The sequence below is a fragment of the Raphanus sativus genome, chromosome 3 (assembly GCF_000801105.2).
Source record: "Raphanus sativus cultivar WK10039 chromosome 3, ASM80110v3, whole genome shotgun sequence".
NCBI classification, from domain to species: Eukaryota; Viridiplantae; Streptophyta; class Magnoliopsida; order Brassicales; family Brassicaceae; genus Raphanus; species Raphanus sativus.
Genome location: NC_079513.1, coordinates 26,114,489 through 26,140,222, shown reverse-complemented (window position 1 = coordinate 26,140,222; position 25,734 = coordinate 26,114,489). Strand labels below are relative to the sequence as shown.

At 33.1% G+C, this 25,734-nt stretch overlaps 7 protein-coding genes across 11 annotated transcripts; 2 read left to right on the top strand and 5 right to left on the bottom strand.

Annotated features, from left to right (window-relative positions):
* Nucleotides 1-304: 304 nt before the first annotated feature.
* On the top strand, nucleotides 305-1,391 carry LOC108846157 (CLAVATA3/ESR (CLE)-related protein 22-like). The gene has a single exon (XM_018619381.2). The coding sequence runs from the start codon at nucleotides 889-891 to the stop codon at nucleotides 1,195-1,197; it is 309 nt and encodes a 102-aa protein (XP_018474883.2). The 5' UTR covers nucleotides 305-888; the 3' UTR covers nucleotides 1,198-1,391.
* Nucleotides 1,392-2,414: 1,023 nt separating this feature from the next.
* Nucleotides 2,415-4,440, bottom strand: LOC108846142 (uncharacterized). 3 transcript variants are annotated; one of them, XM_057005406.1, is made up of 6 exons: nucleotides 4,283-4,440; nucleotides 3,828-3,899; nucleotides 3,668-3,740; nucleotides 3,066-3,106; nucleotides 2,750-2,858; nucleotides 2,415-2,658 (listed from the first exon to the last, which is right to left on the bottom strand). In XM_057005406.1, the coding sequence occupies exons 1-6, from the start codon at nucleotides 4,346-4,348 to the stop codon at nucleotides 2,651-2,653; spliced, it is 369 nt and encodes a 122-aa protein (XP_056861386.1). In that variant the 5' UTR covers nucleotides 4,349-4,440; the 3' UTR covers nucleotides 2,415-2,650. The 3 variants fall into 3 exon arrangements, with proteins under 3 accessions (XP_056861386.1, XP_018474866.1, XP_056861387.1); XM_018619364.2 differs by having other exon boundaries at nucleotides 2,799-2,858; XM_057005407.1 differs by having other exon boundaries at nucleotides 3,668-3,742; nucleotides 3,842-3,899.
* Nucleotides 4,441-4,548: 108 nt separating this feature from the next.
* LOC108847681 (tubulin beta-6 chain) lies at nucleotides 4,549-6,825 on the bottom strand. 3 transcript variants are annotated; one of them, XM_018620999.2, is made up of 4 exons: nucleotides 6,668-6,825; nucleotides 5,868-6,264; nucleotides 5,523-5,792; nucleotides 4,549-5,435 (listed from the first exon to the last, which is right to left on the bottom strand). In XM_018620999.2, the coding sequence occupies exons 2-4, from the start codon at nucleotides 6,259-6,261 to the stop codon at nucleotides 4,753-4,755; spliced, it is 1,347 nt and encodes a 448-aa protein (XP_018476501.1). In that variant the 5' UTR covers nucleotides 6,262-6,264; nucleotides 6,668-6,825; the 3' UTR covers nucleotides 4,549-4,752. The 3 variants fall into 3 exon arrangements, with proteins under 3 accessions (XP_018476501.1, XP_018476502.1, XP_056861385.1); XM_018621000.2 differs by having other exon boundaries at nucleotides 5,868-6,261; nucleotides 6,668-6,797; XM_057005405.1 differs by lacking the exon at nucleotides 6,668-6,825 and adding an exon at nucleotides 6,474-6,596.
* Nucleotides 6,826-9,679: 2,854 nt separating this feature from the next.
* On the top strand, nucleotides 9,680-12,209 carry LOC108845634 (uncharacterized). The gene is made up of 3 exons (XM_018618809.2): nucleotides 9,680-10,356; nucleotides 10,869-11,032; nucleotides 11,143-12,209. The coding sequence occupies exons 1-3, from the start codon at nucleotides 9,735-9,737 to the stop codon at nucleotides 12,184-12,186; spliced, it is 1,830 nt and encodes a 609-aa protein (XP_018474311.2). The 5' UTR covers nucleotides 9,680-9,734; the 3' UTR covers nucleotides 12,187-12,209.
* Nucleotides 12,210-12,314: 105 nt separating this feature from the next.
* LOC108844365 (protein DGS1, mitochondrial) lies at nucleotides 12,315-15,996 on the bottom strand. The gene is made up of 14 exons (XM_018617609.2): nucleotides 15,742-15,996; nucleotides 15,542-15,659; nucleotides 15,244-15,447; nucleotides 15,003-15,140; nucleotides 14,764-14,925; nucleotides 14,462-14,656; nucleotides 14,257-14,357; nucleotides 13,943-14,032; nucleotides 13,626-13,698; nucleotides 13,518-13,546; nucleotides 13,305-13,428; nucleotides 13,100-13,210; nucleotides 12,911-13,011; nucleotides 12,315-12,687 (listed from the first exon to the last, which is right to left on the bottom strand). Exons 1-14 carry the CDS (start codon nucleotides 15,936-15,938, stop codon nucleotides 12,567-12,569), a joined length of 1,764 nt encoding a protein of 587 aa, XP_018473111.2. The 5' UTR covers nucleotides 15,939-15,996; the 3' UTR covers nucleotides 12,315-12,566.
* Nucleotides 15,997-18,850: 2,854 nt separating this feature from the next.
* Nucleotides 18,851-20,035, bottom strand: LOC108846854 (probable F-box protein At4g22060). The gene has a single exon (XM_018620045.1). It carries the CDS (start codon nucleotides 20,033-20,035, stop codon nucleotides 18,851-18,853), a length of 1,185 nt encoding a protein of 394 aa, XP_018475547.1.
* A 3,018-nt stretch (nucleotides 20,036-23,053) lies between these two features.
* Nucleotides 23,054-24,626, bottom strand: LOC108846953 (aspartic proteinase A3-like). Its single transcript, XM_018620129.2, has 6 exons — nucleotides 24,557-24,626; nucleotides 24,202-24,441; nucleotides 23,605-24,089; nucleotides 23,391-23,513; nucleotides 23,247-23,308; nucleotides 23,054-23,147 (listed from the first exon to the last, which is right to left on the bottom strand). Exons 1-6 carry the CDS (start codon nucleotides 24,624-24,626, stop codon nucleotides 23,054-23,056), a joined length of 1,074 nt encoding a protein of 357 aa, XP_018475631.1.
* Between the last annotated feature and the right edge of the window lie 1,108 nt (nucleotides 24,627-25,734).

Sequence of the window (25,734 nt, the reverse complement as noted above, 5' to 3'; positions counted from 1 at the left end):
ATGCTTCAAAATTGATAAGAAAAAGGTCATCAAACTATCACTGATTGGTTTCTTCTTATTTATGAAAATTTTCAAATATTTTCTAGAAAAATACGAAGGTGATCCACGATTTAGATAAATGTTTTTTTCTTTGTCAATTGTGGTGATGTGTAGATAGTTCTTTTCTCCTAATTCGTAATAAAACAACAAAGGAGTTTAATATTCCACAAAGACAAGATGGAAAATGATAAAGGCAGATGTATATATAAATAAGAGGGGACATTCAAGTGGGAAGTGGATTTTTTTCATGTGTGTGAGTGTAGATGTGGGTGAGGAATAACACAATGAGAAAAGGGAATGAAGACAGACAACATCATTCTCCCCAAAGAAAGCTAAGTCTTAGAATCATCACTCCAGTTCCCCTTTTTGGCCCTTTCTTCTTCCTTTTTTTATATTTCTTTCTTCTTTGACCCTTCACTTAATTACTTACCTACATGCTTTTGACACCCTCATTACTCTCATAAGTAAAAAGATTAACCACACTTAATTAATACCCCTGATCAACTTAATCCAGCTAATATCTTTGGAAATGATTCACTATAGCTTAGTTATAAAAAATAATAATGATATACTACAAAAACACTGGTTTTATTTTCTTTGTTGTTTATAAAGGTATTGATGAAGAAAAAGGAAAGGGAGAGCAGCAAACTTTTGGAGCAAGTCATAGGTTAAAAGCTCCATGGCTTTTTCTTCCATCACTTTCATTCCTCTCTTCTCATTCTAAGCGGTTTCACAGAGAATTTAAGAGATCTTGATAAGAACTTTTGATTATTTTTCCCTCTTATATTTTCTAAAAATCAATTCTGAAACTCCACTGTCATAGTTACAGAAACTCTATATATCTCGAAGATGAGAAATTACTACTCCAGAAGAAAATCTAGGGAACACATCACTACTGTTGCTCTTATCATCCTTCTTCTTTTGTTTCTGTTTCTTTACGCTAAAGCTTCATCGTCCTCCTCTACTGCTGGTATTCATCATCACTCTACTCATGGAAGCTTGAAGAAACCTAGAGTTTTGGATCCAAAGCCTCATGGTCTTAATGTCAATGCTGCGTCAAGAGGATCAAGAGTATATACAAATGAAGGTGGTGAGAATGTTTTTGAAGATGGAAAGAGAAGGGTCTTCACAGGTCCTAATCCTTTGCACAATCGTTAAATATATTTTTTTTGCTTTTACAAGTTTTGTGAATTTTGTCTGAATAAAAATATATATATATGGGCAAACAAAACCCAAAACCATATTACATTTACTTTGTATTACACTGCTATACATATTATATCGTACGTGATTTGCCGTGATTTGTAACTCTTTCTATGTGGAGGAATGAGATTTCAAGAGTGCTGTTGAAACTTGAACAACGAGTCTTTCAAAAATAATACATGCTGCTTCTTTGTTCATCTCTCTCTATAATATTCATCTAATTAATACGTTTAGTTTACTACTGATACGCATGATTATCTCATCTTTCCTTTGAAAAGAATATGAAAGTTGTGGAAATTTCGTGTGCTACGAATATTTTTGATGATTAAAAAATGAGCATCATTGTTGAGGCCAAAGGAAGAAAAAGAAAGAAGAAACGAACATCATTGTTCAATTGAAATTATGATAAGGCCAAGTCTCTTACAGTGCAGAGTTGGATGTGAAATATATCAGATTACAACTGGCTCCTTCATGCTTGCAAATACTCTCTCCGTTTCATATTAAGTGTCGTTTTAGAGAATTTTTTTGCGTTGCAAAATAAGTGTCGTTTTAGAGTTTAATGCAAAATTTATTAACTTTATTCTCCATTCTATTTTTCTATTGGTTGAATTGTATCGGTAATGATGTTTTTATATTGAAAATATGTAAAATTAAATGCTTTCTTAATCCGTATGCACAAGTCTAAAATGACACTTATAATGAAACAGAGGAAGTATTAAACGTTAGTTTGCAAAATATCACTTTTATTTTGGATCAACACAATAGTTAAATATTAGTAAAGAAAAGCGGTATAAAAAACCTTGTTATACACTAATTAACCTAAGATGTGCAAGGAAAAGAAAATTACAAACATACAAAATGTGACGTTCATCTGCAACCTAAAATTACTAAATTTACTAGGTGAGGTCAATATGTAAGAAACAGGACGAGAGCTGTCGGGATAAGTAAAGACCGTGAAATAATGGACGAGAAAAACAAATCTTATTACATTCGCTTTCAAGATTCGAGATGAAATGTGTAGGGACATGAAGTAGATTTTCCACAGTCGAAATCAAAAAAAGAAACGAGAAATAAACATTTGAAGACATAAACAAATTTTTTTTTTTAAATAACACGACTAAATATGGAGAATTTGGGAAAGACTTGCTGCTGTTTCTACATAGGAAGAGAAATCATGTCACAAACAGAACTTTTCTCTACCATATAAGATGAGAATCATGATTAGATGAACACGAGACGAGATTTTTGACCACTCATACCTAATTGCGATAATTAAAAAGCAAAAAAAAAAAAGAGAAATGAAGTATCTCTACGCAAATCAAACCTTTGGAAGCATATAGTAAAAATGAAGACATGAATTTTTTAAGAGTTTAATAAGTATCGCTTTGCAGCTTCTGGATCCAGCTCTTCATACACCTGAAACCAAAACACACATATGATAAGAAAATATCCTTAGTAATCAGTACCTATATGAGTGTTTCAAAAAAAAAAAAAAAAAAATCAGTACCTATATGCAGAAAACGTCTTAAGAAGATAATGCCTGGTGTGAAACATACAAGTTTCTTGTGAAGTTTCTCGAAAGCCTTGCAAAATCTCTCTGCTTCAACCTTACCAACCTGCAAAGATTTTTCATTGAGGTTTTATAAGTAGTGGAATCAGAGATGAACAAGAGTCAGTTATGTCAGTAGAAGACTAGAAGTATCTAAGATATAAACTTGGTTTACTAAACTATTAGCTACAACTCTATAGACAAACATCAGACTATAAATCTTCTTTATAAACAACAGAAAACGTTTGAAAAAAGTCAGTGGTGATCATTTTACCTTCTTCTCAGCAGCCGCTTTCAGCTTATCCCAGAACGTATCTGTATAAAATGTCTGGAAATTAAGACAAGGGATACAAAATCATGCAGCAACAAAAAAAAAAAGAAGAAAAAACGATGTACATGATTTCTGAAGGAGCAAGCAAACACATGAATGAATATGTTGAGATTTTGATTTGACTAAAGGAGCAGGGATGGTTTAATTTCATTGGTCAGATCACGTAAAACCATATACACAGTAAGCTGAGGAAAACACATGACATACACAAAATTACAAAAATGAAATGTTATAATTGGATCAAATGTCTCTAAGGTAAATCAGACAGGTCAACTTTCCCAATTAATAACGAATAAATTCACCTAGTCTGTGAAAAACACAACAAAAGCTAACAAGTAAGCAACAATCCAATAATCCAAAAAACAGATCACATAGATTCCTAATTATCACCAATGAACTTTGTGAGAAGCTGATTTATTTTCACTTAAGACAGTTAAGACACATTTGAGTAGGTGGGTATAAGAGTTGTTTCAAATTATGTAACAAAAAAATTGGGTTGCAGAGAGAAAGCTAAGATCCTTCATAAGAGAGAAAAGGGGGCATACCTTGATTGGTCTTCCGATCTTTTAAGTTTTCCGGATCAGCAACACTGGTTGCATCGTGCCATTCATTTACCTCCTACGAAATGGTTCCAAGTCTCATCACATTACAAGCGTTTAACATCATAAAGAAAATAAAGAAGAAAAAAAAAGATTCGTAAAAGACCTCAGATTGTAAATCTCGCTCAACAACTGAGAGTGAAGTTGATTGCTTTGAAATTGATGAATCTAAATCAGCCTGAAACCATAACAAAAAAAAAAAACAGACAAGAGTTATGACTTATACATTCTGGATCAGACAAACCAGACTTAGATGACAGATAAACTATAATTGTAATTGTTCATTCAAAAAAACATTAAGAAACACTCCATCACTATCTACTCCCAATCTCAGTAACGTCAAAGATGTTGACTACAAGACTACTCCTAAAGATCAGATTAAGAACCTAAGATCCATACCAAGTTGCTACTTGCTAGTAATAGCCACTTTGAATGCATACACAACTGAAAATTATGAAATTAGGGTTTCCGCGAGAACCAGGTAGATAAACTAACACTTTGAATGCATACACAACAAAAGAGATTGTCCAGTTAGAAAGGGAAGAGAGAAGAGAGATTTACACGGTAGTCGCCAGAGCGCACAACGGGGAAGAGTTGGAGACGGCTGCGAAACTCTTGCTCGTCCATGGCTTCCTTTTCTCCTCAGATTCTCTCTCTCTCTCTCTAAAATCTGAATGTTCTAAGTTCTATCTAACTAAGCTCTGCTCTCTTCAAGCTTTGGAAGATCTCATAAATAAGAAAATTAAATTTGCAAGATCGTGCTTTTAATTTTAATCTGTTCTTAATTGGCCCACAATAATTAAATCATTGACAATCAAACCGTGGTATACTTTGCAAACATAACGCACTCAATTATATTATTATATAACACCACCATACCAAAAAAAAAAATTTGAGCTCCAACCTCACTTTTACACACAGACAATCACAAACAACAACACATGAAACTCAATAAGAAAACATATACGGGCGAGAACATAAGAACATGAAATGGTGATTGATAAAAAAAAACGGTAACCTCAGTAGCATTTTCAATCATTATACTCCACTTCTTCATCCTCCTCTTCTTCGTACTCCCCTTCTTCATCTGCAGTTGCGTCTTGGTATTGCTGGTACTCCGACACCAAATCGTTCATGTTGCTCTCCGCTTCCGTAAACTCCATCTCGTCCATCCCTTCACCTGTATACCAATGCAAGAAAGCTTTCCTCCTGAACATGGCTGTGAACTGCTCGCTCACCCGCCTGAACATCTCTTGGATCGACGTGGAGTTCCCAACGAAAGTCGACGCCATGGAGAGACCTCGCGGCGCTATGTCGCAGACGCTTGACTTCACGTTGTTCGGTATCCATTCCACGAAGTAGGATGAGTTTTTGTTCTGCACGTTTATCATCTGCTCGTCCACTTCTTTTGTGCTCATTTTGCCGCGGAACATTGCTGAGGCTGTTAAGTACCGTCCGTGACGCGGGTCTGCTGCGCACATCATGTTCTTTGAATCCCACATCTGTTGGGTGAGCTCAGGGACGGTGAGTGCCCGGTACTGCTGGGAGCCACGGGAGGTGAGAGGAGCGAAACCGACCATGAAGAAGTGGAGACGAGGGAAAGGGACTAGGTTCACCGCAAGCTTCCTCAGATCAGAGTTGAGCTGACCAGGGAACCTAAGACAGCATGTAACTCCACTCATGGTTGCAGAGATCAGATGGTTCAGATCACCAACTGTTGCCATTCAAACCATCACCAAGACATCAACAAACAGAAAGAATCATACATAAATTAAAGATAAGGGACATGGGAGCGGCTTACAGCTAGGAGTGGTAAGCTTAAGTGTTCTAAAACAGATGTCGTAGAGAGCTTCATTGTCCAGAACCATACACTCATCAGCATTTTCAACCAGCTGATGAACTGAAAGTGTAGCATTATACGGCTCGACCACTGTGTCTGAGACCTTAGGTGATGGGAAGACAGAGAAAGTAAGCATCATTCGATCAGGATACTCTTCCCTGATCTTAGATATCAGCAGAGTTCCCATTCCAGAGCCTGTCCCTCCACCAAGCGAGTGACATACTTGGAAACCTGAGAAATTCATAATCATAAGCATCACTTCAATAAGAAATGTTTAAAGTCAACATAAAGGTAGAGTTGACATACCCTGAAGACAGTCACAATTCTCAGCCTCCTTGCGTACAACATCAAGCACAGCATCAATAAGCTCAGCTCCTTCGGTGTAATGCCCTTTAGCCCAGTTGTTACCAGCACCGGATTGCCCGAAAACAAAGTTGTCAGGCCTGAAGATTTGACCATAAGGTCCAGTTCTGACACTGTCCATAGTACCAGGCTCAAGATCCATGAGAATAGCACGAGGAACATATCTTCCACACGATGCCTCGTTATAGTAAACGTTCACCCTCTCCAGCTGCAGATCAGAGTCTCCAGTGTAACGGCCAGTGGGATCAATCCCGTGCTCATCGCAAACAACTTCCCAGAACTTGGAACCTATCTGGTTCCCACATTGTCCACCTTGAATGTGAAGGATCTCCCTCATCTTCTGAAAATCAAATGCACAACACAAACAAGAATCTCGATTAAACAATCCGTATCAGATCCAAATCACGATCAAATCGAAATGTCATCAACTACGTCCCGCGATCCGAGATCAAACAGATCCAAATCCACGATCGGATCGAAATGTCATCAACTACTTTTCGCGATCCGAGATCAGACAGATCCAAACACATCAAAGCAAGATCAATATACATTTTCGAGTTACGGTGAATCGAAATTTGAAACCGATCACGAGCGGATACAGATCTGAGAGAAGGATTCAATCGAAGTATCACAGTCACTAGTAGGTTGTTTATCCGCTCAGTTTCACTAGATTTATCAGCGTGAAGATAGGGAACTACGATATATAACGAGAGACTTAAGCAGAGTGGAAGAGAGTAACTTACGGTGAAGAGAATGCAGAGATTCCCGGCGAGATCGAGTGCAACGGTGGCTCGATCGGAGTAAGGAGATGGAGTGAGTGAAGACTGAAGATGGTGAGTTTTATTTTATTTATTGAAAAGAGTAAGAAGTGTGAAAGGTTATTTTAATCCAACGGCTGTGATTAATTGTATCTCTGAGAAGCCAGATGCCGTTGGATGGTGGGATATCAACGTTGCAGGTGGGCGTTGGGTGAGATGTTTACATAAAAGTGGGGACTACTCGTGTTATAATTGGATTTTGTGATTATTGATTGGTTCTTCTCCCATATAAAAACTATTTTTTTTTAGTTGCTGTTACCGGAACTAGAACTAAAAATTTTATATGTTAAATTTGATTTGATTTATTATTTGTTTAAATTTGATCCGATCCGAAAGTTTTAGATAGACTATTCTTAGGTTCACCCCTAGAGTGAACCTAGAGGTTCACCCAGCCAATAGAAATCACTCATTTCACAATTGATATCTTTTAAAAAAGGAAACAAAATATTATCAAGTTATATTATATTTTTAAAATAAAAATGTTAAAAATAAATAAAAATAGTAATATATGCAACAACAAAAAAAATTAAAATATTTTAATTCCGTCATCAAAACACTAAACCCTAAACTCTAAATTCTAAACTAAAAACATTAAACACTAAATCTTAAAAATACCAAACCCTTAATCCTAAAAAGAGTTTAGGGACTAAGATTAAGGTTTTAGTATTTTTAAGATTTATTGTTTTAGTGTTTAGTTTTTTTTATTTAAAATTTAGGATTATCCAAGTGTTTATGATTTACCTAAGGGTTTAGGGTTTAGAGTTCAGGGTTTAGTATTTCGATGATAGTATTAAAATATCTATTTTTTTTTTGCATATACTAGACTTTAGGGTTTAGAGTTTAAGATTATACAAAGGTTTAGCGTATACCCAAGAGTTTAGCATATACCCAAGGATTTAGGGTTTATGATTTAGGGTTTAGGGTTTATGATTTAGGGTTTAGAGTTTATTTTTTTCGATGATGTTAAAATAATATTTTTTAAATCATTTTTTTAACTACTATTATTTTTGTTTGTTTTCATTTTATTTTTAAAAAAACATAATATAACTTGACAATATTTTGTTTCCTTTTTTAAAAGATATCAATTGTGAAATGAGTGATTCCTATTGGTTGGATGAACCTCTAGGTTCACTCTAGGGGTGAACCCAAGAATAACTCTTTTAGATATCTAGAAATTTTAGGAATAAAGCAAATAATAAAAATTAATATCCATTAAAATTAAAACAAATCACAGATATTAAAAACTTTGAGAATCGAATACATGTTCGGATCCGACAATATATAAATACTTGTATTAGTTTGTCTACGTGGTTATACGTCATGTCTCCATGCATGAGCGTATCCATACATGTGGTCAACTAATAAATTCATTCCTGTTTGGGAGAATATGTTCAAGTCTCTTTGACTAAAAAAAGAATATGTTCAGCTCTCAGAGTATACTCACTTTGTATCACTTTAATCGATGTTTAAAAATTATTATTGTGTTTCATCATAATAAATATTGTTCTCGGTTTAAAATAAAATTGGATATCATTTAAAATAAGTGACCAATTATAAAATGTTGTAATTTTTATTGGTTGAATTAGTTTTAGTTAATGTTACTTTTATTCAATCAAGATAACAACATAAAATTTTATATTTTCTTAATTTTTGTGCAAAAATCTTAAACATCACTTAAATATATATAGAGGGAGTAGTCATTTATATCATTTACCCACAGATTTATTTATGAAATTATCCTTCCAAACTATTCGAAATCTTCTATTTTAGGTATAACTAGAATTTAACATGCACAGACATGCAAACATTATTTCATTTTATAAATGTATAATTTTAGCATTATCATAAACTTTTTAAATATATGATTTACATTTTAGAGTTATATATTATGTAACTTTGTAATCTAATTTTTAGGTATTGATTACATTATTCATATATAGTGATTTGTTTTATACATTTTACTTTTTATTAATATTATTACTTGTCGAGTTCAATAAAATAAATTCATAATTTAAAATATTAAAATATATAATCTTCTTCAATTTTTTTTCTATGAAAATATATAATTGTAGATATAAAAATTTAGTATATGTTAATAATTTTACATTTTGTATAAAAATTACATAGTTTACAGATTTTAACCCGCTTTAATATTGAAAGATAATTTATCTAAATGAAAAAAATTTCAAAAGTTAATTTAAATTTAGCATATTTAATTAATACAACACTTCTATTTTAATATAACATAGACTTAATTATAAAAATAGCTTGTGATTTTTTATAATTAAAATTTAGCTAACATTAATTTATAACAATATTATATTACTAATTACAAAATTAATCAATGAATTGTATTTCAAAAAATATTTAAAATTTTTATCAGGATTTTGTTAGATATTTTCTTAACAGATTTTTTCTAACTTACTTAAAAAAAAATTAAATTTATTTCTCATTAATAATATATTTATTTATTATTAATATTTTCTAAAATATTTATATATCTGATTGATTAATGTAAACAATCAAATATATCATATTGAGTAAATAATTAAATGGCTTTTAAAAATAAATAAAAACAGTGACTCTATTTTAGTAGAATAGATATAATTAGTAAGTATAAATAAAATCAACTTTTATATGATTTATTTACAAATTAGTCGAATAACAATAAATTCTAAGTTTTTAATAATGATTTATAAATACAAGAATCAAAACATTAAAAATTTCAAAATCATGTAATAAGTAAGTAGAAGATCCAATAAAGTCAAAGTCGATCTTGAAAAAACCTTAAAGTCAAATGATTAAATTAACACACCGTTGACAAAAAAAGAAGTAAAAATAATAACAGCCGATATATAAACAAAGTTAAATATCAAATCCATATATCTTCAAATGATTTGTTTCAAGTTTCTCCCAACACATAGAAAACCTGAACCACATTTCATTTTACAAGTTATTAAACAAGAAACCTAACCTCTGTTTGATTCCATGCATGGCGATCATGATGGTACTCGCCCAGCACAAGAAGAACGTACTTCATCTCCTTCTCCTCCTCTTCTTCTTCATGTCCATCATCACTCTCCTCTTCCTCGTCTCCGAGACCAAGCACTCTCTCACTACTTTCCGACAGAGCTACACCAACGTCCCACCTTTCACTTTCCTCATCAAAGTCCTCACCTTTAACCGCCTCCACTCTCTCTCCCGCTGTCTCCGATCTCTCTCCGCCGCGGAATACGGCGTCGCAGGCCACACAGGACGCGTTCACCTCCACGTATATATAGATCATTTCTCACTAGCCTCGAATAATACATCGGTGGAAGATAACTTGAGGACCACGAAAGAGATCCTGGACTTCGTGGACAAGTTCGAGTGGAGATATGGGGAGAAACTGGTTCACTATCGGACCGGTAACGCCGGTTTGCAGGGTCAGTGGCTGGAGGCCTGGTGGCCGAGCTCAGATCACGAGTTTGCGTTCGTGGTTGAAGATGACCTTGAGGTTTCTCCGCTTTACTACGGGTTTCTTGAACGTGTGATTCGTGACTACTACTATGATGCTTCTAACTTCAACCCTTATATCTATGGAGCTTCGCTTCAGAGACAATGGCTCGTTCCAGGTACCATTTTCTTGTCTGTGATTCAGCAGCTCACTTTGCAGAGACAGGAAGTAAGGTTTCATGTGCTGATGGTTAATGTTTGTTAGTTCCTAGAAATGTCTGAAATAGTCACTTATTGATGTAGTGATTCAGCAGCTCAGGTTGTAGAGACACATTGTCGAATCTGAGATTTATGGACTATAAAAATTTCTTAAGAACCTTAGTAATTTTAAAAAAATATATAAATTTGGGGGCCTATGACAAATGTAAAAAAAAACCTTTCAAAAATTTTTGGACTAATGTTTCATGAGGATGTGTCCAGATCCGTTCCTGTAGAGACAGTACGGCTCCATGTGCACTAGTATTTGTGATTTCCTATAAATGTCTGAAATAGTCACTTATTGATAACTTATCAGTGATAAGTGATTCATTAGCTCAGGTTGTGGAGACAGGAAGTAGGGATTCATGTGCTCATGGTTAGTGTTTGTCAGTTCATAGAACTATCTGAAATATTGATGTAATGTCAATTACAGGTGTAGATGGAAATAAACTACAAGTAGATCCCAAAACGAATGTTTACTTGTACCAGTTGGTGGGAACTTGGGGACAGCTTCTCTTCCCAAAGCCATGGAAAGAGTTCAGACTATGGTACGACGAGCACAAATCAAAGGACAAGAAGCCTTACCTTGATGGCATGGTAACTTTTGAACTTGTATACTTGTTTGTCTTCCTCATGGGTTTCACTTAGCTATAACATAAACTCCAAGTTTCATGTCTTTCTTTTTATCTGCTATGCTTTTTGCTCAGGTGACAGATAGATGGTACAGGAAGTTACAAGAACGAATATGGACACCTTGGTTCATAAAGTTCGTTCACTCACGTGGCTACTTCAACATCTATACCAATTTCCCTAACGAGAGTGCTCTAAGCGTCTCTCACAGGGATGCTGGTGTTAACTATAGAGAAACCGTTGGACCAGACTCTCAGTTACTGAACCAAAGCTTCATCGGTTCTGATTTTCTGAAACTCCAACCTTTGAGCAAGCTTAAGTGGTACGACTACTGTTTCAGTGAAGTTGTTCCCGGTAGAGTTGTGAGGAGCATGAATGAACTTGGGGCCATTCTTCCTTCTGTTCAGAGAGATAGAACCATAGTTCTGGTCAGTCTATTCGCTGCAGACGAGATGTTTGTCAGGAACTTACTCTGCCATTTCGAGAAGATTAATACCCGGAACCACATTTTTATAGGTCCTAGATCAGAGTTCCTCTATGATCTTTCAAGAAGGGGACATCCTGTGATCGATGCGGATATGTTTATCAAAAGCGACTCGGTCAAGGAGGCTCTGAGCAGTGCTTACGTTGTTATGAAATGCTCGGAGCTAGGATACAGCACATGGGTGTTTTCAAGCAATGTGCTTTTGGTGGATGAAGGTCTACTACTTGACAGAATCAGATCAGAGTACGACTTATATATAGGAGAAAGCTCTGGAGTTTTGATTGTGCAATCTTCATCGGCCACTCAAAAGCTATGGAGCAATGAGCTTATGCCTAGCATTATATCCTATGCAACTAAGAATCCATCCCCAAAACAAGGTGTAGATTTTATTCGTCTAGTGAAAGAGATAGTGGAGCAAAAGGGAAAGATGGTTAAACTTAAGACTGTAGAGACGATGACTATTGCAGAGAATACCAATGCGAGCAGCGTAAACCAATCGTTGGGAGATGGCAAACCGGTGGTATATTGGTCACCCGAGGTTGGTTCAAATACCATTCAGACAAAGCTTGCTGAATTGAACTTGTGGCTCGTTGATGATGATCTCTCATGCAAGGCTGTGACCTGTCATAGCTTATAAAGTAAAAACAGGAAGCTAATGGCATTGAAGTGAGTCACACGGAGCTGTGTGAGGGATGAGTTATTTAGTTTCAGCAGTTGTATACCTTGATAAGAGATGTTAAACTGATTATGATTTAGTTCTATAAGAAACAAAGCAATGGTACTCTTCTTAGATCAAATACAAAGAATATAAACAGGTTTGGATATGTTGAATTACAACAAAGGAGAAAACGAGATGGTGAGCCCATAACAATCTTCTAACTGTAACTTTGTTTTACCATTTCTCAAGTAAAAAAAAAAGAAGAAGGCATTCCACAAAGGCAGTCAAGCAAGAGTTGGTGGAGGAATAATTGAATAAAATTGGTTTCCACAAAAGGGAGATCAGGCACCCGTGATAAGTTATTGTAGCTTCAGAGAGGGGAGCAAGCAATCGTAAACGGTTACCAGACGCTGTGTCACAGTTAGCTTGTACGATGTTTGCTGTTGTGGTCTTCCTAACTCGATCAGATCTTGTTTCACTCTGTTTAATACAAACACATCAGTTTAGTTCTGGCACACATAACCAAACACACAAAAATCTAAAAGCAGGGTAAATAAAACCATGAGTAAAGCGTTTTGTATCATAAGACAACTGGCTTAGGAGTTTTAGATCATTCATTTCGAGCAGAAAATGATTTTGATTCTTTATGACTGATTATTTTGTTTTGTGCTAAACGTTTAATGGGATCAGCGTGAAAACTTACAGATCCCACTCGCCGCTTGTTTTCGCAGGAGTCTCAACAACCCGGTACAAACGCTCAAGGCTGTATATTAGCAAACCAAATACGGTTTCTGCATCCTTATCCTGCAACAGCATCAAAATTTTCACAAGAACTGTTCAATACCCATTCTTAAAATGATAATGATCAAAAATGAAATAGTGGACATCTTACACGTCCTTGTTCAATGTAGCTCTGATACTGCATAATTCTCTTTTCAATTTCAACGACAAGTAGCCTCCTGTGGATACGTGCAATTCTTCCACGTCCTTGAGCTTTGCTATCCTATTCATACCAGTCAAATCAAACGGGATAAAGATAACAATAGCTGCATCATTGACTGTGCACAATGAGTCTCATATAATATAAAGATAACAACCTGTTTAACCCATGTCCGAAGCAATGCGAGCATACCAAGGGTGAGAAAGAATGCAGGTAATGCAGCTAGAATGGCAAAGTTTATTTCATTCGCACGAAGTATCTGTTCTAGTTCAAGCATGGCTCTGCAGGAGAAGAATATTCAGTTATATACAAAATGATTAAGAGATCTATATTACAGTTAACTTAAGAGCTACTGGTTTACTGAAATTACGTTTCTATATCCAGTTTAAGCTTCTGGACCTGAAAGCCAAAAGAATTTTGATGTGATCAGAAGCAAACTAACAGTAATCTACAGCTTCATGCCAAGACTTTAAATTACCTGGATTAGCATGCCACGGGCAAGCTCTCCGCTAAAGAGGTTGTGAATAGGGTGCACAAGTTCCTTTTCATACCTGAAATTAGAAGACACAATTCAGATCTATACTTACCTCATGTGGTTGAACTTCTATCTTGGGATAACTACTATTATACAAAGTCATGAGAAACCGTCCATGATTTATTCACTAGCCAAGGTTAGAATGCAGAACGAGTAAAGCCTCAATTATTTCTTTGCCTAAACGGATGCAGGATGTAGTCGTTGCAAATGCAATTTAATATGCCTTTAGCTGGCTAAAAACATAATGTTCAGAGTTGTACCGGTGCATAACAACTTCCAGCATCTCCTGATCAGTTGCATTATCTGATACCTTTTCAGGTTTAGCCTGCTCGCAGAAATTCCTTAGCATTCTACATAGCAAGTAGAAAATTAGGAGTGCAGCCAAAAGTAACAAGCACTAAAGGAATGACTGCATAATTTCTTGGTTGTGGTAACTTGAATCCCTAGATCAGTGAACTCCATATAAAAGTAACAAGTGGATTGCTATAATGAAAAGGGAACTATGCACCCACATGTGAAATAGCAAGCAAATAGAACCACGACAAAAAGCATCAAGAAGGAAATGAACATCAACCTATGCAGTGAGTCTTGCGTTAGCTGCACTTCTTCAGCCTCCATGACACCCTTGTGTCTTTTCCGGAAAGTATCAAAAAGCTCATCCCTAATGGCAAGCAGCTGCAAAATCAGGAGATTAATTCAGAAATTTCCAAGCCATTTGGACCAGGATGAAAAGTTACTGTTCTCATTTTAAATCTGAGAAAGGCTAAAAGAAAACAAACCGGTTGCTCAACATGATCACTGAAGAAGCTCACGGTTGCTTCTTTTGCATCATGATTCCAGTTCTCGATGTCAGAACTTCCCATCAAACTACTATGACGTAGTAGCCATATAGACAAAATAGAAAGCCCAACTGCACCACATGTATATCGGACCCAGTACAGGGTCATCCTCCTTGGTTTTCGATGTTTGCCTACCTATTAAAAAAAAAAAGAAACGGAAAATTTTAAGAGTTGATTTCAAATGAAGATATTCGTCACCACATGGGTGTGGCAACTATAAAATAAACTATATCCACACCTACCATAACTGATAAGTATGAGTTAAGTTTCTCCAAATTCTTATGAACCAAATTGATCGCATCTGTAAGTTCACAATCAGTCCACTGGGATCCTTCTTCGTTAACCTCAGACAATCGATCAAACACGAGAGGGATTGAGTAACTTCCCTCAATAGAAGAATCAGACTGAAATTGCATGCAAGTCAATTAATACGAGCAACGGAAAGAGTAAAATCAATCAAGTAAGAACTCAATGTCTTTACCTCACGGGCAGCGTGTAAGTGGCTGAAAGAACCCTCCAAATTCGAAAACAATCGATCAATAACAACCAACAACGACGGCAGTGACTTCTCCGGATTCTTCAAAAGATCTCCACCACGCTTATCCAACTCAACATAAAGCTAAAAAGAACCCATCGAAAGTAGTGAGTCACAAGCACATAACTTCACAATGCCGCTCATTATGATTAAAAAAAAAAAAGGAATGGAACTTTTGATGATAAACCTGAGCAAGAAAGGAAGCGAGTGAAGATCTCAACTCCATCAAAACCCTCATCCTATCAAACATATGAGACGAAGACGTCTGAGAAAGATGCTGCATAGCAGAATCCTCACCGAGACTTTTGCGGACGAGCTTCCTACTCTCGTCAAGGAAAGCTACAGGTCCTCTCTCGAAAACCATGAAGTAAGCTTTCCGAGCATTAGAGCCCTGTTAGTCAAAACGATCACAAAAACTGTCGTTTTACTATATATAACCAAATGAAAAACATGTAACCTTGTGTTGATTGATTAATTGATTTCACCTCAGCTCTAGATTGCCAAAACTCCAAACTCTTCTGAATATCATGCAAGTTGGAGAGAACGTCAGCCATTATCTCCTCCAACACAATGTAAATCCTAGACGTATCCGCCGAGATGTTGCTGAAGATAAATCAACAAAAAGTCAAAAAACAGTTATCAGAGAGCAGCGAGCGATCATCGAAGAGGAAGAGATGAATCTTACGCAGACGAGCATGGGAAGTCGGACGGTAGAGGAAGAGGAAAAGAGACATGTCGTTTCTTGGTGAAAGTTTGGCGATAGAGATTGGAGAATTTTCCGGGGAAGATGGAACTGGAAGTTGGGATCAAGGATGCGGCGCGGTTCCAAAGGTCTCCGATCGTCGACGGGGAGGACCCGTTCGCCGGAGGTTGAGAATCCATCAAAGTGGCAACGTTCGGGCTTTTTCTTTTCCGGTACGGAGATTTGACTTGGACTTGGAGGATGTTGAAAGGTGATTAGGTGAATGACTTATTGGGCCGTTATTGGGCTAGGATGAAAAGGCAGAGTCAGGACTCAAGAAGATGAGACATGTTTACACAATTTTTCTAACGTAAAAATCGATTTAAATGGTACTAATAGATTTGACATCAGCAATGTCCAAATTCACATACATCTTCAACAAAAATATTGCTAATCCCACGGAGTAGATTATTAATAAATTATTACCATTATTGTGGCTATTCAGATTTTGAATCTGACTTTCTACGAGAGAATCCACCTCATCACAAATCACTACTTCAGACATTAGAAACTTAGAGACAGAAGTAATTAGTTCTTTGATAAAAAAAAAAGTAGTTAGTTCTTACATAACAAAATGACGTTTACTCTCTTGTAAGTAGTTTATAATTAGTTCTTACATCTCTTGATTTAACAAATAGAAAATAAACTACATAGAGAATCATAGTTGATAAATTTTTAATCAATAAAATATAAAGTATGTATCATAATAACACTAGTCAGAGATAATAAGAGAAATTAAGTCAATTTGGCGAATCCAAATTTTTTATATACATTAATTTTAGCAAAAAAAAACTATAATAATAAAATTTGATATAAAATTACATAGGTGATTGTGAATATTTTGCATCATTCATATATGTTAATTTTAGATATATACAATATAGATATAAAATTGTAAGTGATAGAATATAACAAATGTAAAAATACAATATTAAAGAAAAAATATTGAAAAAACACAGCAAAAGATCATCAAAATATAATGAAATTTTGATGTTTAATAAATTTAAATATAAAATGTCATGATATATATATATATATATATGAAAGTAAAACATATTAAACCAAATAAATATAAATAATAATAATTATTTGTTAACTACTGCAGTCTGGAATAATAAGTTCATACATCTCTTGATGTAATGAACCGAAAAGAAACTACAAGAGAAATATTGCTGATATTTCTTTTTGTTTTAATTAATAGTTTATAGAGTAAGTATCATAATACCACCAGAAGGTAGGAGCATAAGTAATTATATGGACTTGGCAAATCCGACTTTAACAGTTCCTGGAGTCTGGTAGTCCCAAACAGTATGAAATGCTCGAATGAATGGCGTGCCAAGTTGCCTACGCAATCAAAAAAGACTATCAGAAAGTTTTTGATGCGCTTGATCTATACCTTTTGCTTCGTGTTTAGGCCATTATAGAAAAGGAACCCACAGGTCGAAACTCCCGGTGTCGAACAACACATTGAAAGGCTGACCCGGAGCCCTACCATAATTTGCCCGTAGTAAGTATTGTCATTATCATTTGTTAAAGTTACATTGTCTTTGTTCCACAAAGTTTTCGTTTTGAGCGGGATCCTACTATGGCTTGACCTAACAAAAGATAAAATAAAAAAAAATGAATTACTTTTACATATGAAATAGTCATACACACATATATATCAAATATTTTTTCAAAGAAAATATCATCTGTAGCATATAGAGAGACAAGGAAAATAATAAGACCAGCAGCTACAATAAACCTTAAGCTAATTCTCATGGTTTCTCTCTTTCTTCTGTTTTTTTTCTTTTCAAAATTTAATTATGCTATGCTGCAACTCAAGAGTTAAGACCGTATTTATAGAAACAGAAGCCGAGAGGGGAGAGGATAGTTGAACACTTAATTAATATATTTTTCGTTTGGAAACATGGACTAAAATTTTTTTTTTTTTTTGGTGAACATGTTAAAATTCATACCAAAGGCTTTTCAGTTTTACAAGAGTTGTGGATGACCACTTATTTGAAGAAGATTACAGAGGAAACAAGAGGAAACAAGGAGAACAACACAAAGAGCAAAAACAGAGAGCAACAAAGCAACAAAGCAACAAAGCAGCAACAAAGAGCAACAAAGCATAATATCATTTTAGCATACTTATAGGATAATATCATTTTATCCTGATTTTGTCTTTATTTATTTGACCAATTTTGTCTTTTTGACCTTTCTACTTATCAAAGTTAATGAAACAAATAGTTTTACAAACCCAAAAACTACGATAGATAGGAACAATTAAAAACAAACTCATGTCAATGTAGTAGTATTTTGTCGGAAACTAAAACTTGTTCAATAAAAAATTAAAATTTTGTTCCACAGATAATAGATTTTATAGTCTACGAAAAATGACACAGAACAAAATTAAATTCCACACTTTGTTAGATAATATACTTATAATCTATATATTTCAAAGCTTTCATCTTTCGAATGTATTATATTCTTAACTTATCACTGTAAATTGTAGGAATATGCAATCTACAAACATCTCAATGTTCTAAGATTAGTCGATTTTGAGTTCGAACCTCTTGTCTTGTTTCTACACTGAGTAGAATTTGTAACCATGTGGATAATCATAACCAAATATCATAAAAAATGGAAAGTACAGTAGCCAAATATTTTGAAGATACATGCAAATCTTAAACAGAGCATGCATTCGTCACAGGTCTCAACTAAGAAAGCTCGTTTATCTCAAAGTACATAAATTTCATCGCCAAAATGCTGATGGCGTTTACTCACAGACACATTCAACACCATAAACCAACTAAATAAACTCACAATTGTAATTTGCCAATCATAAACTGAAGATTTGATAACTAAGACATTGCACATAGCACAAACCAAATCCAAGATGATGTATATGAGAAAATTATAGCAGAAAGATAAATATGTTTGGAGTTGAGACAACAGCAACCCATAGAGTAATCCAAAACTCATGTTCAATCTCATAGGTGAACATGGTAAATTTAACGCTCTCACTTGCAAAAGAATTGAAAAGCTACATTAATAGAGATGAGACCAATCACATTTGTATGAAATTTGGGACAAACCATCGAGCATTAGATAATTGAATGGACGAAAAGAGACTTGGATGTGATCTTTCAATTTCTTGCGTGCCAAGATTGAAGATAAGTATATCTTTCTCATTCCAAAAACGACCCAAATCAGAATCACAATAGTTATTATGATTGCCGCTGAAATATATTGAATTTCCATTGACTCCTTGGATGGTGTTGGCAAGCCTAACGGTGATACCAAGATCCAAGATTATTGCTTCTTCCTCTCCCAAATAATCAAGTTTCTCCCACTTGCTATTTGATGAATCCATCTTGTAGATGCGGAAGGACCAAACATCAGAATTGCCCAAAACTATGCTCTTAACCCTCAGAACTTCACCAGTCACTCTGACTACAAGATTTTCAGTTTTGATCTTCTTCCATAAATGAAGAGGAGCATCATAGTAGAAAACATCCTCTGGCTTTCTCGAATAATCGTAGTTAACTTGTGACTCAAAGACTTGTCGCGGAATATCTTGAGAAAAATCCAACACTTTGACATCACGAGACCAACTATACAAGTAAAGTTTATGATCTTTGTATACCATGTCATCATAAAAGTCGAAAATCTCAATTTGTTTCCAAAATTTATCACCTTTTCTGGAATAAACCAAAAATCTTGGTTGGATTATCCATATAACCACATAATCTTTGGTCTTCTCGTCAAACCAGAATAGAACATCTCTGTTGTTATCCAATTTTACAAGAAACATATCATCTATAGTCTCTACAATGCTAAGTTGAGACTTCATGGAAGGCAGATCGATCTTCTCACAGGTTAAAATATTCAAAATGTATAATATATTGTATTGATGATCGTCTTGCATCAAGAGCCAACTTCCATAAGTAGCCAAACAATTACTATTTGCAAAGTCGACACCTAGATTTTGAATTCTATATAACTTGACTTCTTTTTCCTCGGGATTAAACAAGAGGCAGTGATCTTTACCTTTTTCTGGAAATAGAATCAACCAAGGGTTTTGATTGTTTGGTGAAGATTGTTTGGATGCATAGCGCCAAGATGAACAAACAGATTTAGCCCTTTGAAAATCTGCAAAACCAAGAAGTTCTAAAACCAACCGCATGAGATCTGAAGGAAGCTTGGACCACATGCTTGGTTCCATCTCACCACAACTCACTACTTGGGGCATTTAGAAACTAGAAAAGATCTACCTATCTCTCCCTTTTGTTTTTTCGGGTCATTACATTTGAGAACTCCATCTCTTTATATAACTTTAACCATGCACTACTCCAATCTATAAAAATGTAATATCTCACGGTAATCAATTTTGTAAAAAGCAAAGTTAATTCTTTCTTGATTTAATAATATATTTGAAAATCTTAATTTGGATGAATGTCCATAAGAAATGTGTAGAAAGTAAGTAATTCTCTAATTTGCTAAAATAAGTAAATTTTCATAAAGAAAAAAATCGTAATCTGATATTTTGATTAAAAAAATCATGGATACATGTATGTAAGATATATATGCATATATTAATTTTATAATTTCGAAGGAAAAAAATATTTTCATTAACTTTTGACCTTCATTTTGATTTTAAATAAATAGATAATATCTGAACCTAATTAACTACAGATTTGTTATATTGACCGTATACAACTCAATTTTTCCAACTGTAAAAGAAGATCTTGTCTTTTTTTTTTTGTAGGTGTGATTCTTGTCTTTTTTTTTTCATTGGAGATTATATGTGGATAGCTAATCTGCTGAATACTGCAAAAATATCAACATCATGAATCTCTATAATATTATTTGAGAAGTCAGTTTCCTATGTGTCGCGCTCACGTTAACTTTCACGGTGGTTGATTACATTGATACCCTTAATGAATCAAAAATAGAATATTTAAATACTATAATTGATTTTTTATTTAAATTCCTTTTGTAAAATTTTACAAATAAAATATATAATAAAAAAGGAAATATTTATAAAGGCTATAAATTGAATTTAGAAACGAAAACATATGAATAAATAATATGCTATCATTGAAAAGGAAAGTTCACAAAATAGTAATATTGTATTAAATATATTTTTAAAATAACATAAAATACACTAATAAAATACTTTCTTTATATTTTTCAAAGTAACAGAAATAATTTTTATATATCTATCTATTTTTTAGATGATTACATAAAATAATTAAGTAACATAAACTGATATATTGACTAAAATCATTTATAGTTAGTATTATTGAAATGCTATTTGTATTTCCTATATTTTGGTTACTATAATATCTTTCAATTACAACAAAAAATATCTATAAATTATACATTACTTATATCATATGATTTCTCAGATGCAATCACAATTTTTTTCTGCTTATTTTTAAGAGATATAACGAGAAATAAAGGTTAACAATAAACATCTTTTGATCAAATACTTATAAAATATTTAAAATCACACTATATACTTTAACGAGGTAAATATATTATATTTTATCATTATTAAAATTGTATGTTTTTTAATATTAAATTTGCTTTTAAATTCAATGTTTTTATGTTTGTGTAACTTTTTAATATAACCATAATCAGAGAAGACATGAATTTAGTTAGAATTTTATAAAAATATTTTTTATTATAAATATTGATATGAGTTCACGAGCTTTCCAAAAAGTATGAGAAGTAACTTTCTATATATCATCTTTTCTAATATAATTTATAAAATGAATATTTAATTTGATATATATTATGAAAATACATTCACATTTAAACGATAAATAAATTAATTTGACTTGACTTAATTATAATAAAAAATTATACTTCAGCTTGAATTTGAAAGAATATATGTAAGTTAATATACTCACAACATGAGTTACTCGACTAATCCAACTTATATCTAAAATCATAGATTTAACTATAATAAGAAAATATAATTTTACAATAATAATAATTTATTTCATAAATATAAATTATAGGATGACTCAAAACACATTGAAAAATGAAAATAAAATATTAATCAAATGTAACAATTTAGTTTTTTGTAAAATTTATATATATGCATGAGACTTCAGAATATTATCATTATATTTATTTACATAATTTTGATTCAAACACTTTAGTTTATTTTTTATTTCATTTTAAGCACAATATATCTTTTTTTTGTCAACAACAAAACAGACTCATATGGACTCTGTGAACCAAACCGATAGCTCCGAATCCATATGAATGACGTAAGACGGTTGTTGCAGCACAATATATCTTAAGTTATACATAATCTTCCTAAAATATAATTACATATTTAAGACAACAACGAACCTAAATGTTAATAAGAAAACTAATCAAAATTTTAATATATTTAGAAAAAAACCGACTATAATATAATAAAAATATTATAGTTGAATTCAGAGAAATATATGCAATCCAATATACCCAAATCATAACTAAATCGACTGTAAAAATAACAAAACCGACCAGATATAATATATCTAAAATCATATGTCTAATTAAAATAATATAATATTATTAATATAAATTAATTAAAAATTATAAGTAAATAGCAATTAATTAGTATATTATATTTACTTTATAAATATTTATATCCGTGCATGAGCACGGGAAAATCACCTAGTGTATATATATATACGTAAAATATAAATGATCTAAAAATATAAATAAATAAATAAATATATATAACTGATTGAATATTTCTAAAATCTACATTACTTTAAAATAAAAAATAAATAAAAATAATAGTTGCTTCAAACAAAAAGATTTTTTCTTAAATATATTTTAATATCATCAGCAAAACACGAAAATCTAAATCATAAATCATTGGGTAAATTAAATCCTAAACCATTAAATAAATCCTAAGTCAATAATTAAAAAAAAAAATATTATTAGCACAGTGAGTAAAACACTAAACCATAACCCGTAAATACTAAACTCTAAACCATAAACATTTCATTAATACATAAATCTTTAGATAAACCTTTAATTTTTCCAACCTTTAACTTTTTGGATAAATCGCAATTGCCACGCAGCATAATAATAGCAATAGTTATACTCGCTTGTAAGTAGTTTATAATAAGTCATACATCTCTTGATTTAACGAACCTAAAAGAAACTACAAGAGAAATATTGCCGATATTTCTTTTTTATTTTAATTATAATAAATCATAGAGTATACCACCAGAGTGTAGGAAATAATAAGAAAAAATTATTTGGACTTGGCGAATCCGACTTTAACAGTTCCTGGAGTCTGGTAGTCCCAAACAGTATGAAATGCTCGAATGAATGGCGTGCCAAGTTGCCTACACAATAAAAAACCAAGTAAATAATTTTAAAGATTTTTTTTTTAAAAAAGACGAAGTTAAAGATATATACTAAAAAAATAAAGATGAGTAACTTACCAAAAATTAGTCGCACTGTCCGAGAATACACTCTTGCATTTCCCATTCTTTCTCTCAATGTACTAGGATTTTTTATAGAAAATAAGTAAAAAGAATAGTGAAAGGAAAAATAATAACATATATGTGTATTGTCTGGCGACTTACATCGCGTGGTGTGAGGGTAAAAGTCTTTGCAGCTATTGTGAAGCTTATAACTTCAGACAGCTTGTCATAATTAGAGCAGTCTGCTGCTACTTCGATTTGCTTATTAATCTTGACGATCAAATTCTAAGAATTACAATTAAGGAGAAAAGGGTTAAAATTTAATTTAACAAATGAAATGATGAGGGATAATTTTTTTTTTTTAAAAGAGACTTACAGGTGGACCACGAATGTATGTACTCCCCGAGTCCACAACAACATTGCATCCCTTGGAGCAAACTTTGGTGTCAATTTTGCCCACAAAAAAGGAGTACATCTTGAATGTGTTAAGAGTCCCTTCAGCAACAACGTAGGTATGAGCTCCCGTGAAGTGCTGTGGGTCTGTACCTCCAAAGACTATTTCTCCACCGTCTTCAGCAGAATCACTATACCGTCGAAGCCATATCGAGAACACTTTCTTTGTAACCACCCCTTTATCCATCATCGTTCTCCAGACGGGACGAATTCCTGTAATGGTCGATTTCGATATGCCTGAAAGTCCAAATATGCCATCCCACGGCCTTTGGTAAATCTGTTTACCCGGAGATTCAGTTGCCTCGATGAACTCTTGGTACCTGACGCGTAACCCGCCTATCTCGATCGTATCGTTGCTTATGAACCCCTTCAGAGAACCTGCTCCATATCTGATTTCTGCTTTCTTCCCTATATATAGCAGATAAGTTAAAAAGTCACAGACACAAAACTCGCCGATTACAACTATACATGCAAAAAATATTACACGATAATCGTATTTACGGAATATTATACAGCTTACCATTGGGTATGAAAGTTTTTGATGCGCTTGATCTATACTTTTTGCCTCTCGGTTTAGGCCATTTTAAAGAAGGAACCCACAGGTCGTAACTCCCGGTGTCAAACAACACGTTGAAAGGCTGACCCGGAGTTCCTACCATAATTTGCCCGAAGTAAGTATTGTCATTAACATTTGTTAAACTTACATCGTCCTTGTTCCACAAAGTTTTCGTTTTGAGTGGGATTCTCATTATGGCTTGACCTAGCAAAAGAAAAAATAAAATAAAATGAATTATCTATACATATGAAATAGTCATATACACACACGTATATATATATGTACATATATCAAATATTTTTTTTAAGAAAAAAATTACCTGTAGCATATCGAGAGGCAAGGAAAAGAATAAGACCAGCAGCTATTATAAAACTTAAGCTAATAGTCATGGTTTCTCTCTTTCTTCCGCTTTTTTTTCTTTTCAAAATTTAATTTTGCTATGCTGCAACTCAAGAGTTAAGACCGTATTTATAGAAACAGAAACCGAGAGGGGAGAGAGGATAGTTGAACACTTTAGTATATTTTTCATTTGGAATATAGACCAAAATTTTAGCATGTTTGTACTTATAGGATAATATTATTTTATCCTATTTGTGTCTTTATTTATTTGACCAATTTTTTTCTTTTTGTCCTTTCTACTTATCAAAGATAATGAAACAAATAGTTTTACAAACCCAAAAATTATGAAAATAATAGGAACAATTCAGAAAAAAAACTCATGTCAATGTAGTAGTATTTTGCCGGAAACTAAAATTTGTTAAATAATAAAAAACTGTTCCACGGATAATATATTTTATATTTTACGAAAAAGACATAGAAAAAGTTGAATTCCACATTATGTTAAATAATTTATTTATATTAGAATAAGTAATCTATATATTTCAAAGGTTTCATTTTTTACGATAAGTAGATTTTGAGTTCGAACCTCTTGTCTTGTTTCTCTGTAATCCACGAATAATCATAACCAAATATCTTAAAATATGGAAAGTATAGTTACTAAATATTTTGAAGATATATGCGAATCTTTTCTATTTCCATATTTGAGTACAGTCATTTTTATTTAACAAAAAAAATTGAAAAACCACTTGTATAATCAGGACCAAATATCATAAAATATGGAAATTATATTTACCAGACATTTTGAAGATATATGCAAATCTTTCTATTTCTATATTTTACAATCATTTTTCTTAACATTTTTTAAAAATATAAATTCTTCTTTGTTCGTATGGAACCCATAGATTTTAAGTTTTTAACACACTCTTTTTTAGGGTGGGCACATAGCGCATATTCGGAATTTTAAAGATATCTGTGATCTTATCCGTCCCGTACGATTTGATCTGATACGTGATTTTTTAGATATTCGGTGTTATGTATATCCGAAAAATCAGTACATTTTACCGGATATCTGATTCGATCCGTCGATCCGGTAAAAAACAATAAAATTCATGTTTTCAAATATACTAAAATAAAAAGAAAAATTTTAATATACAATCA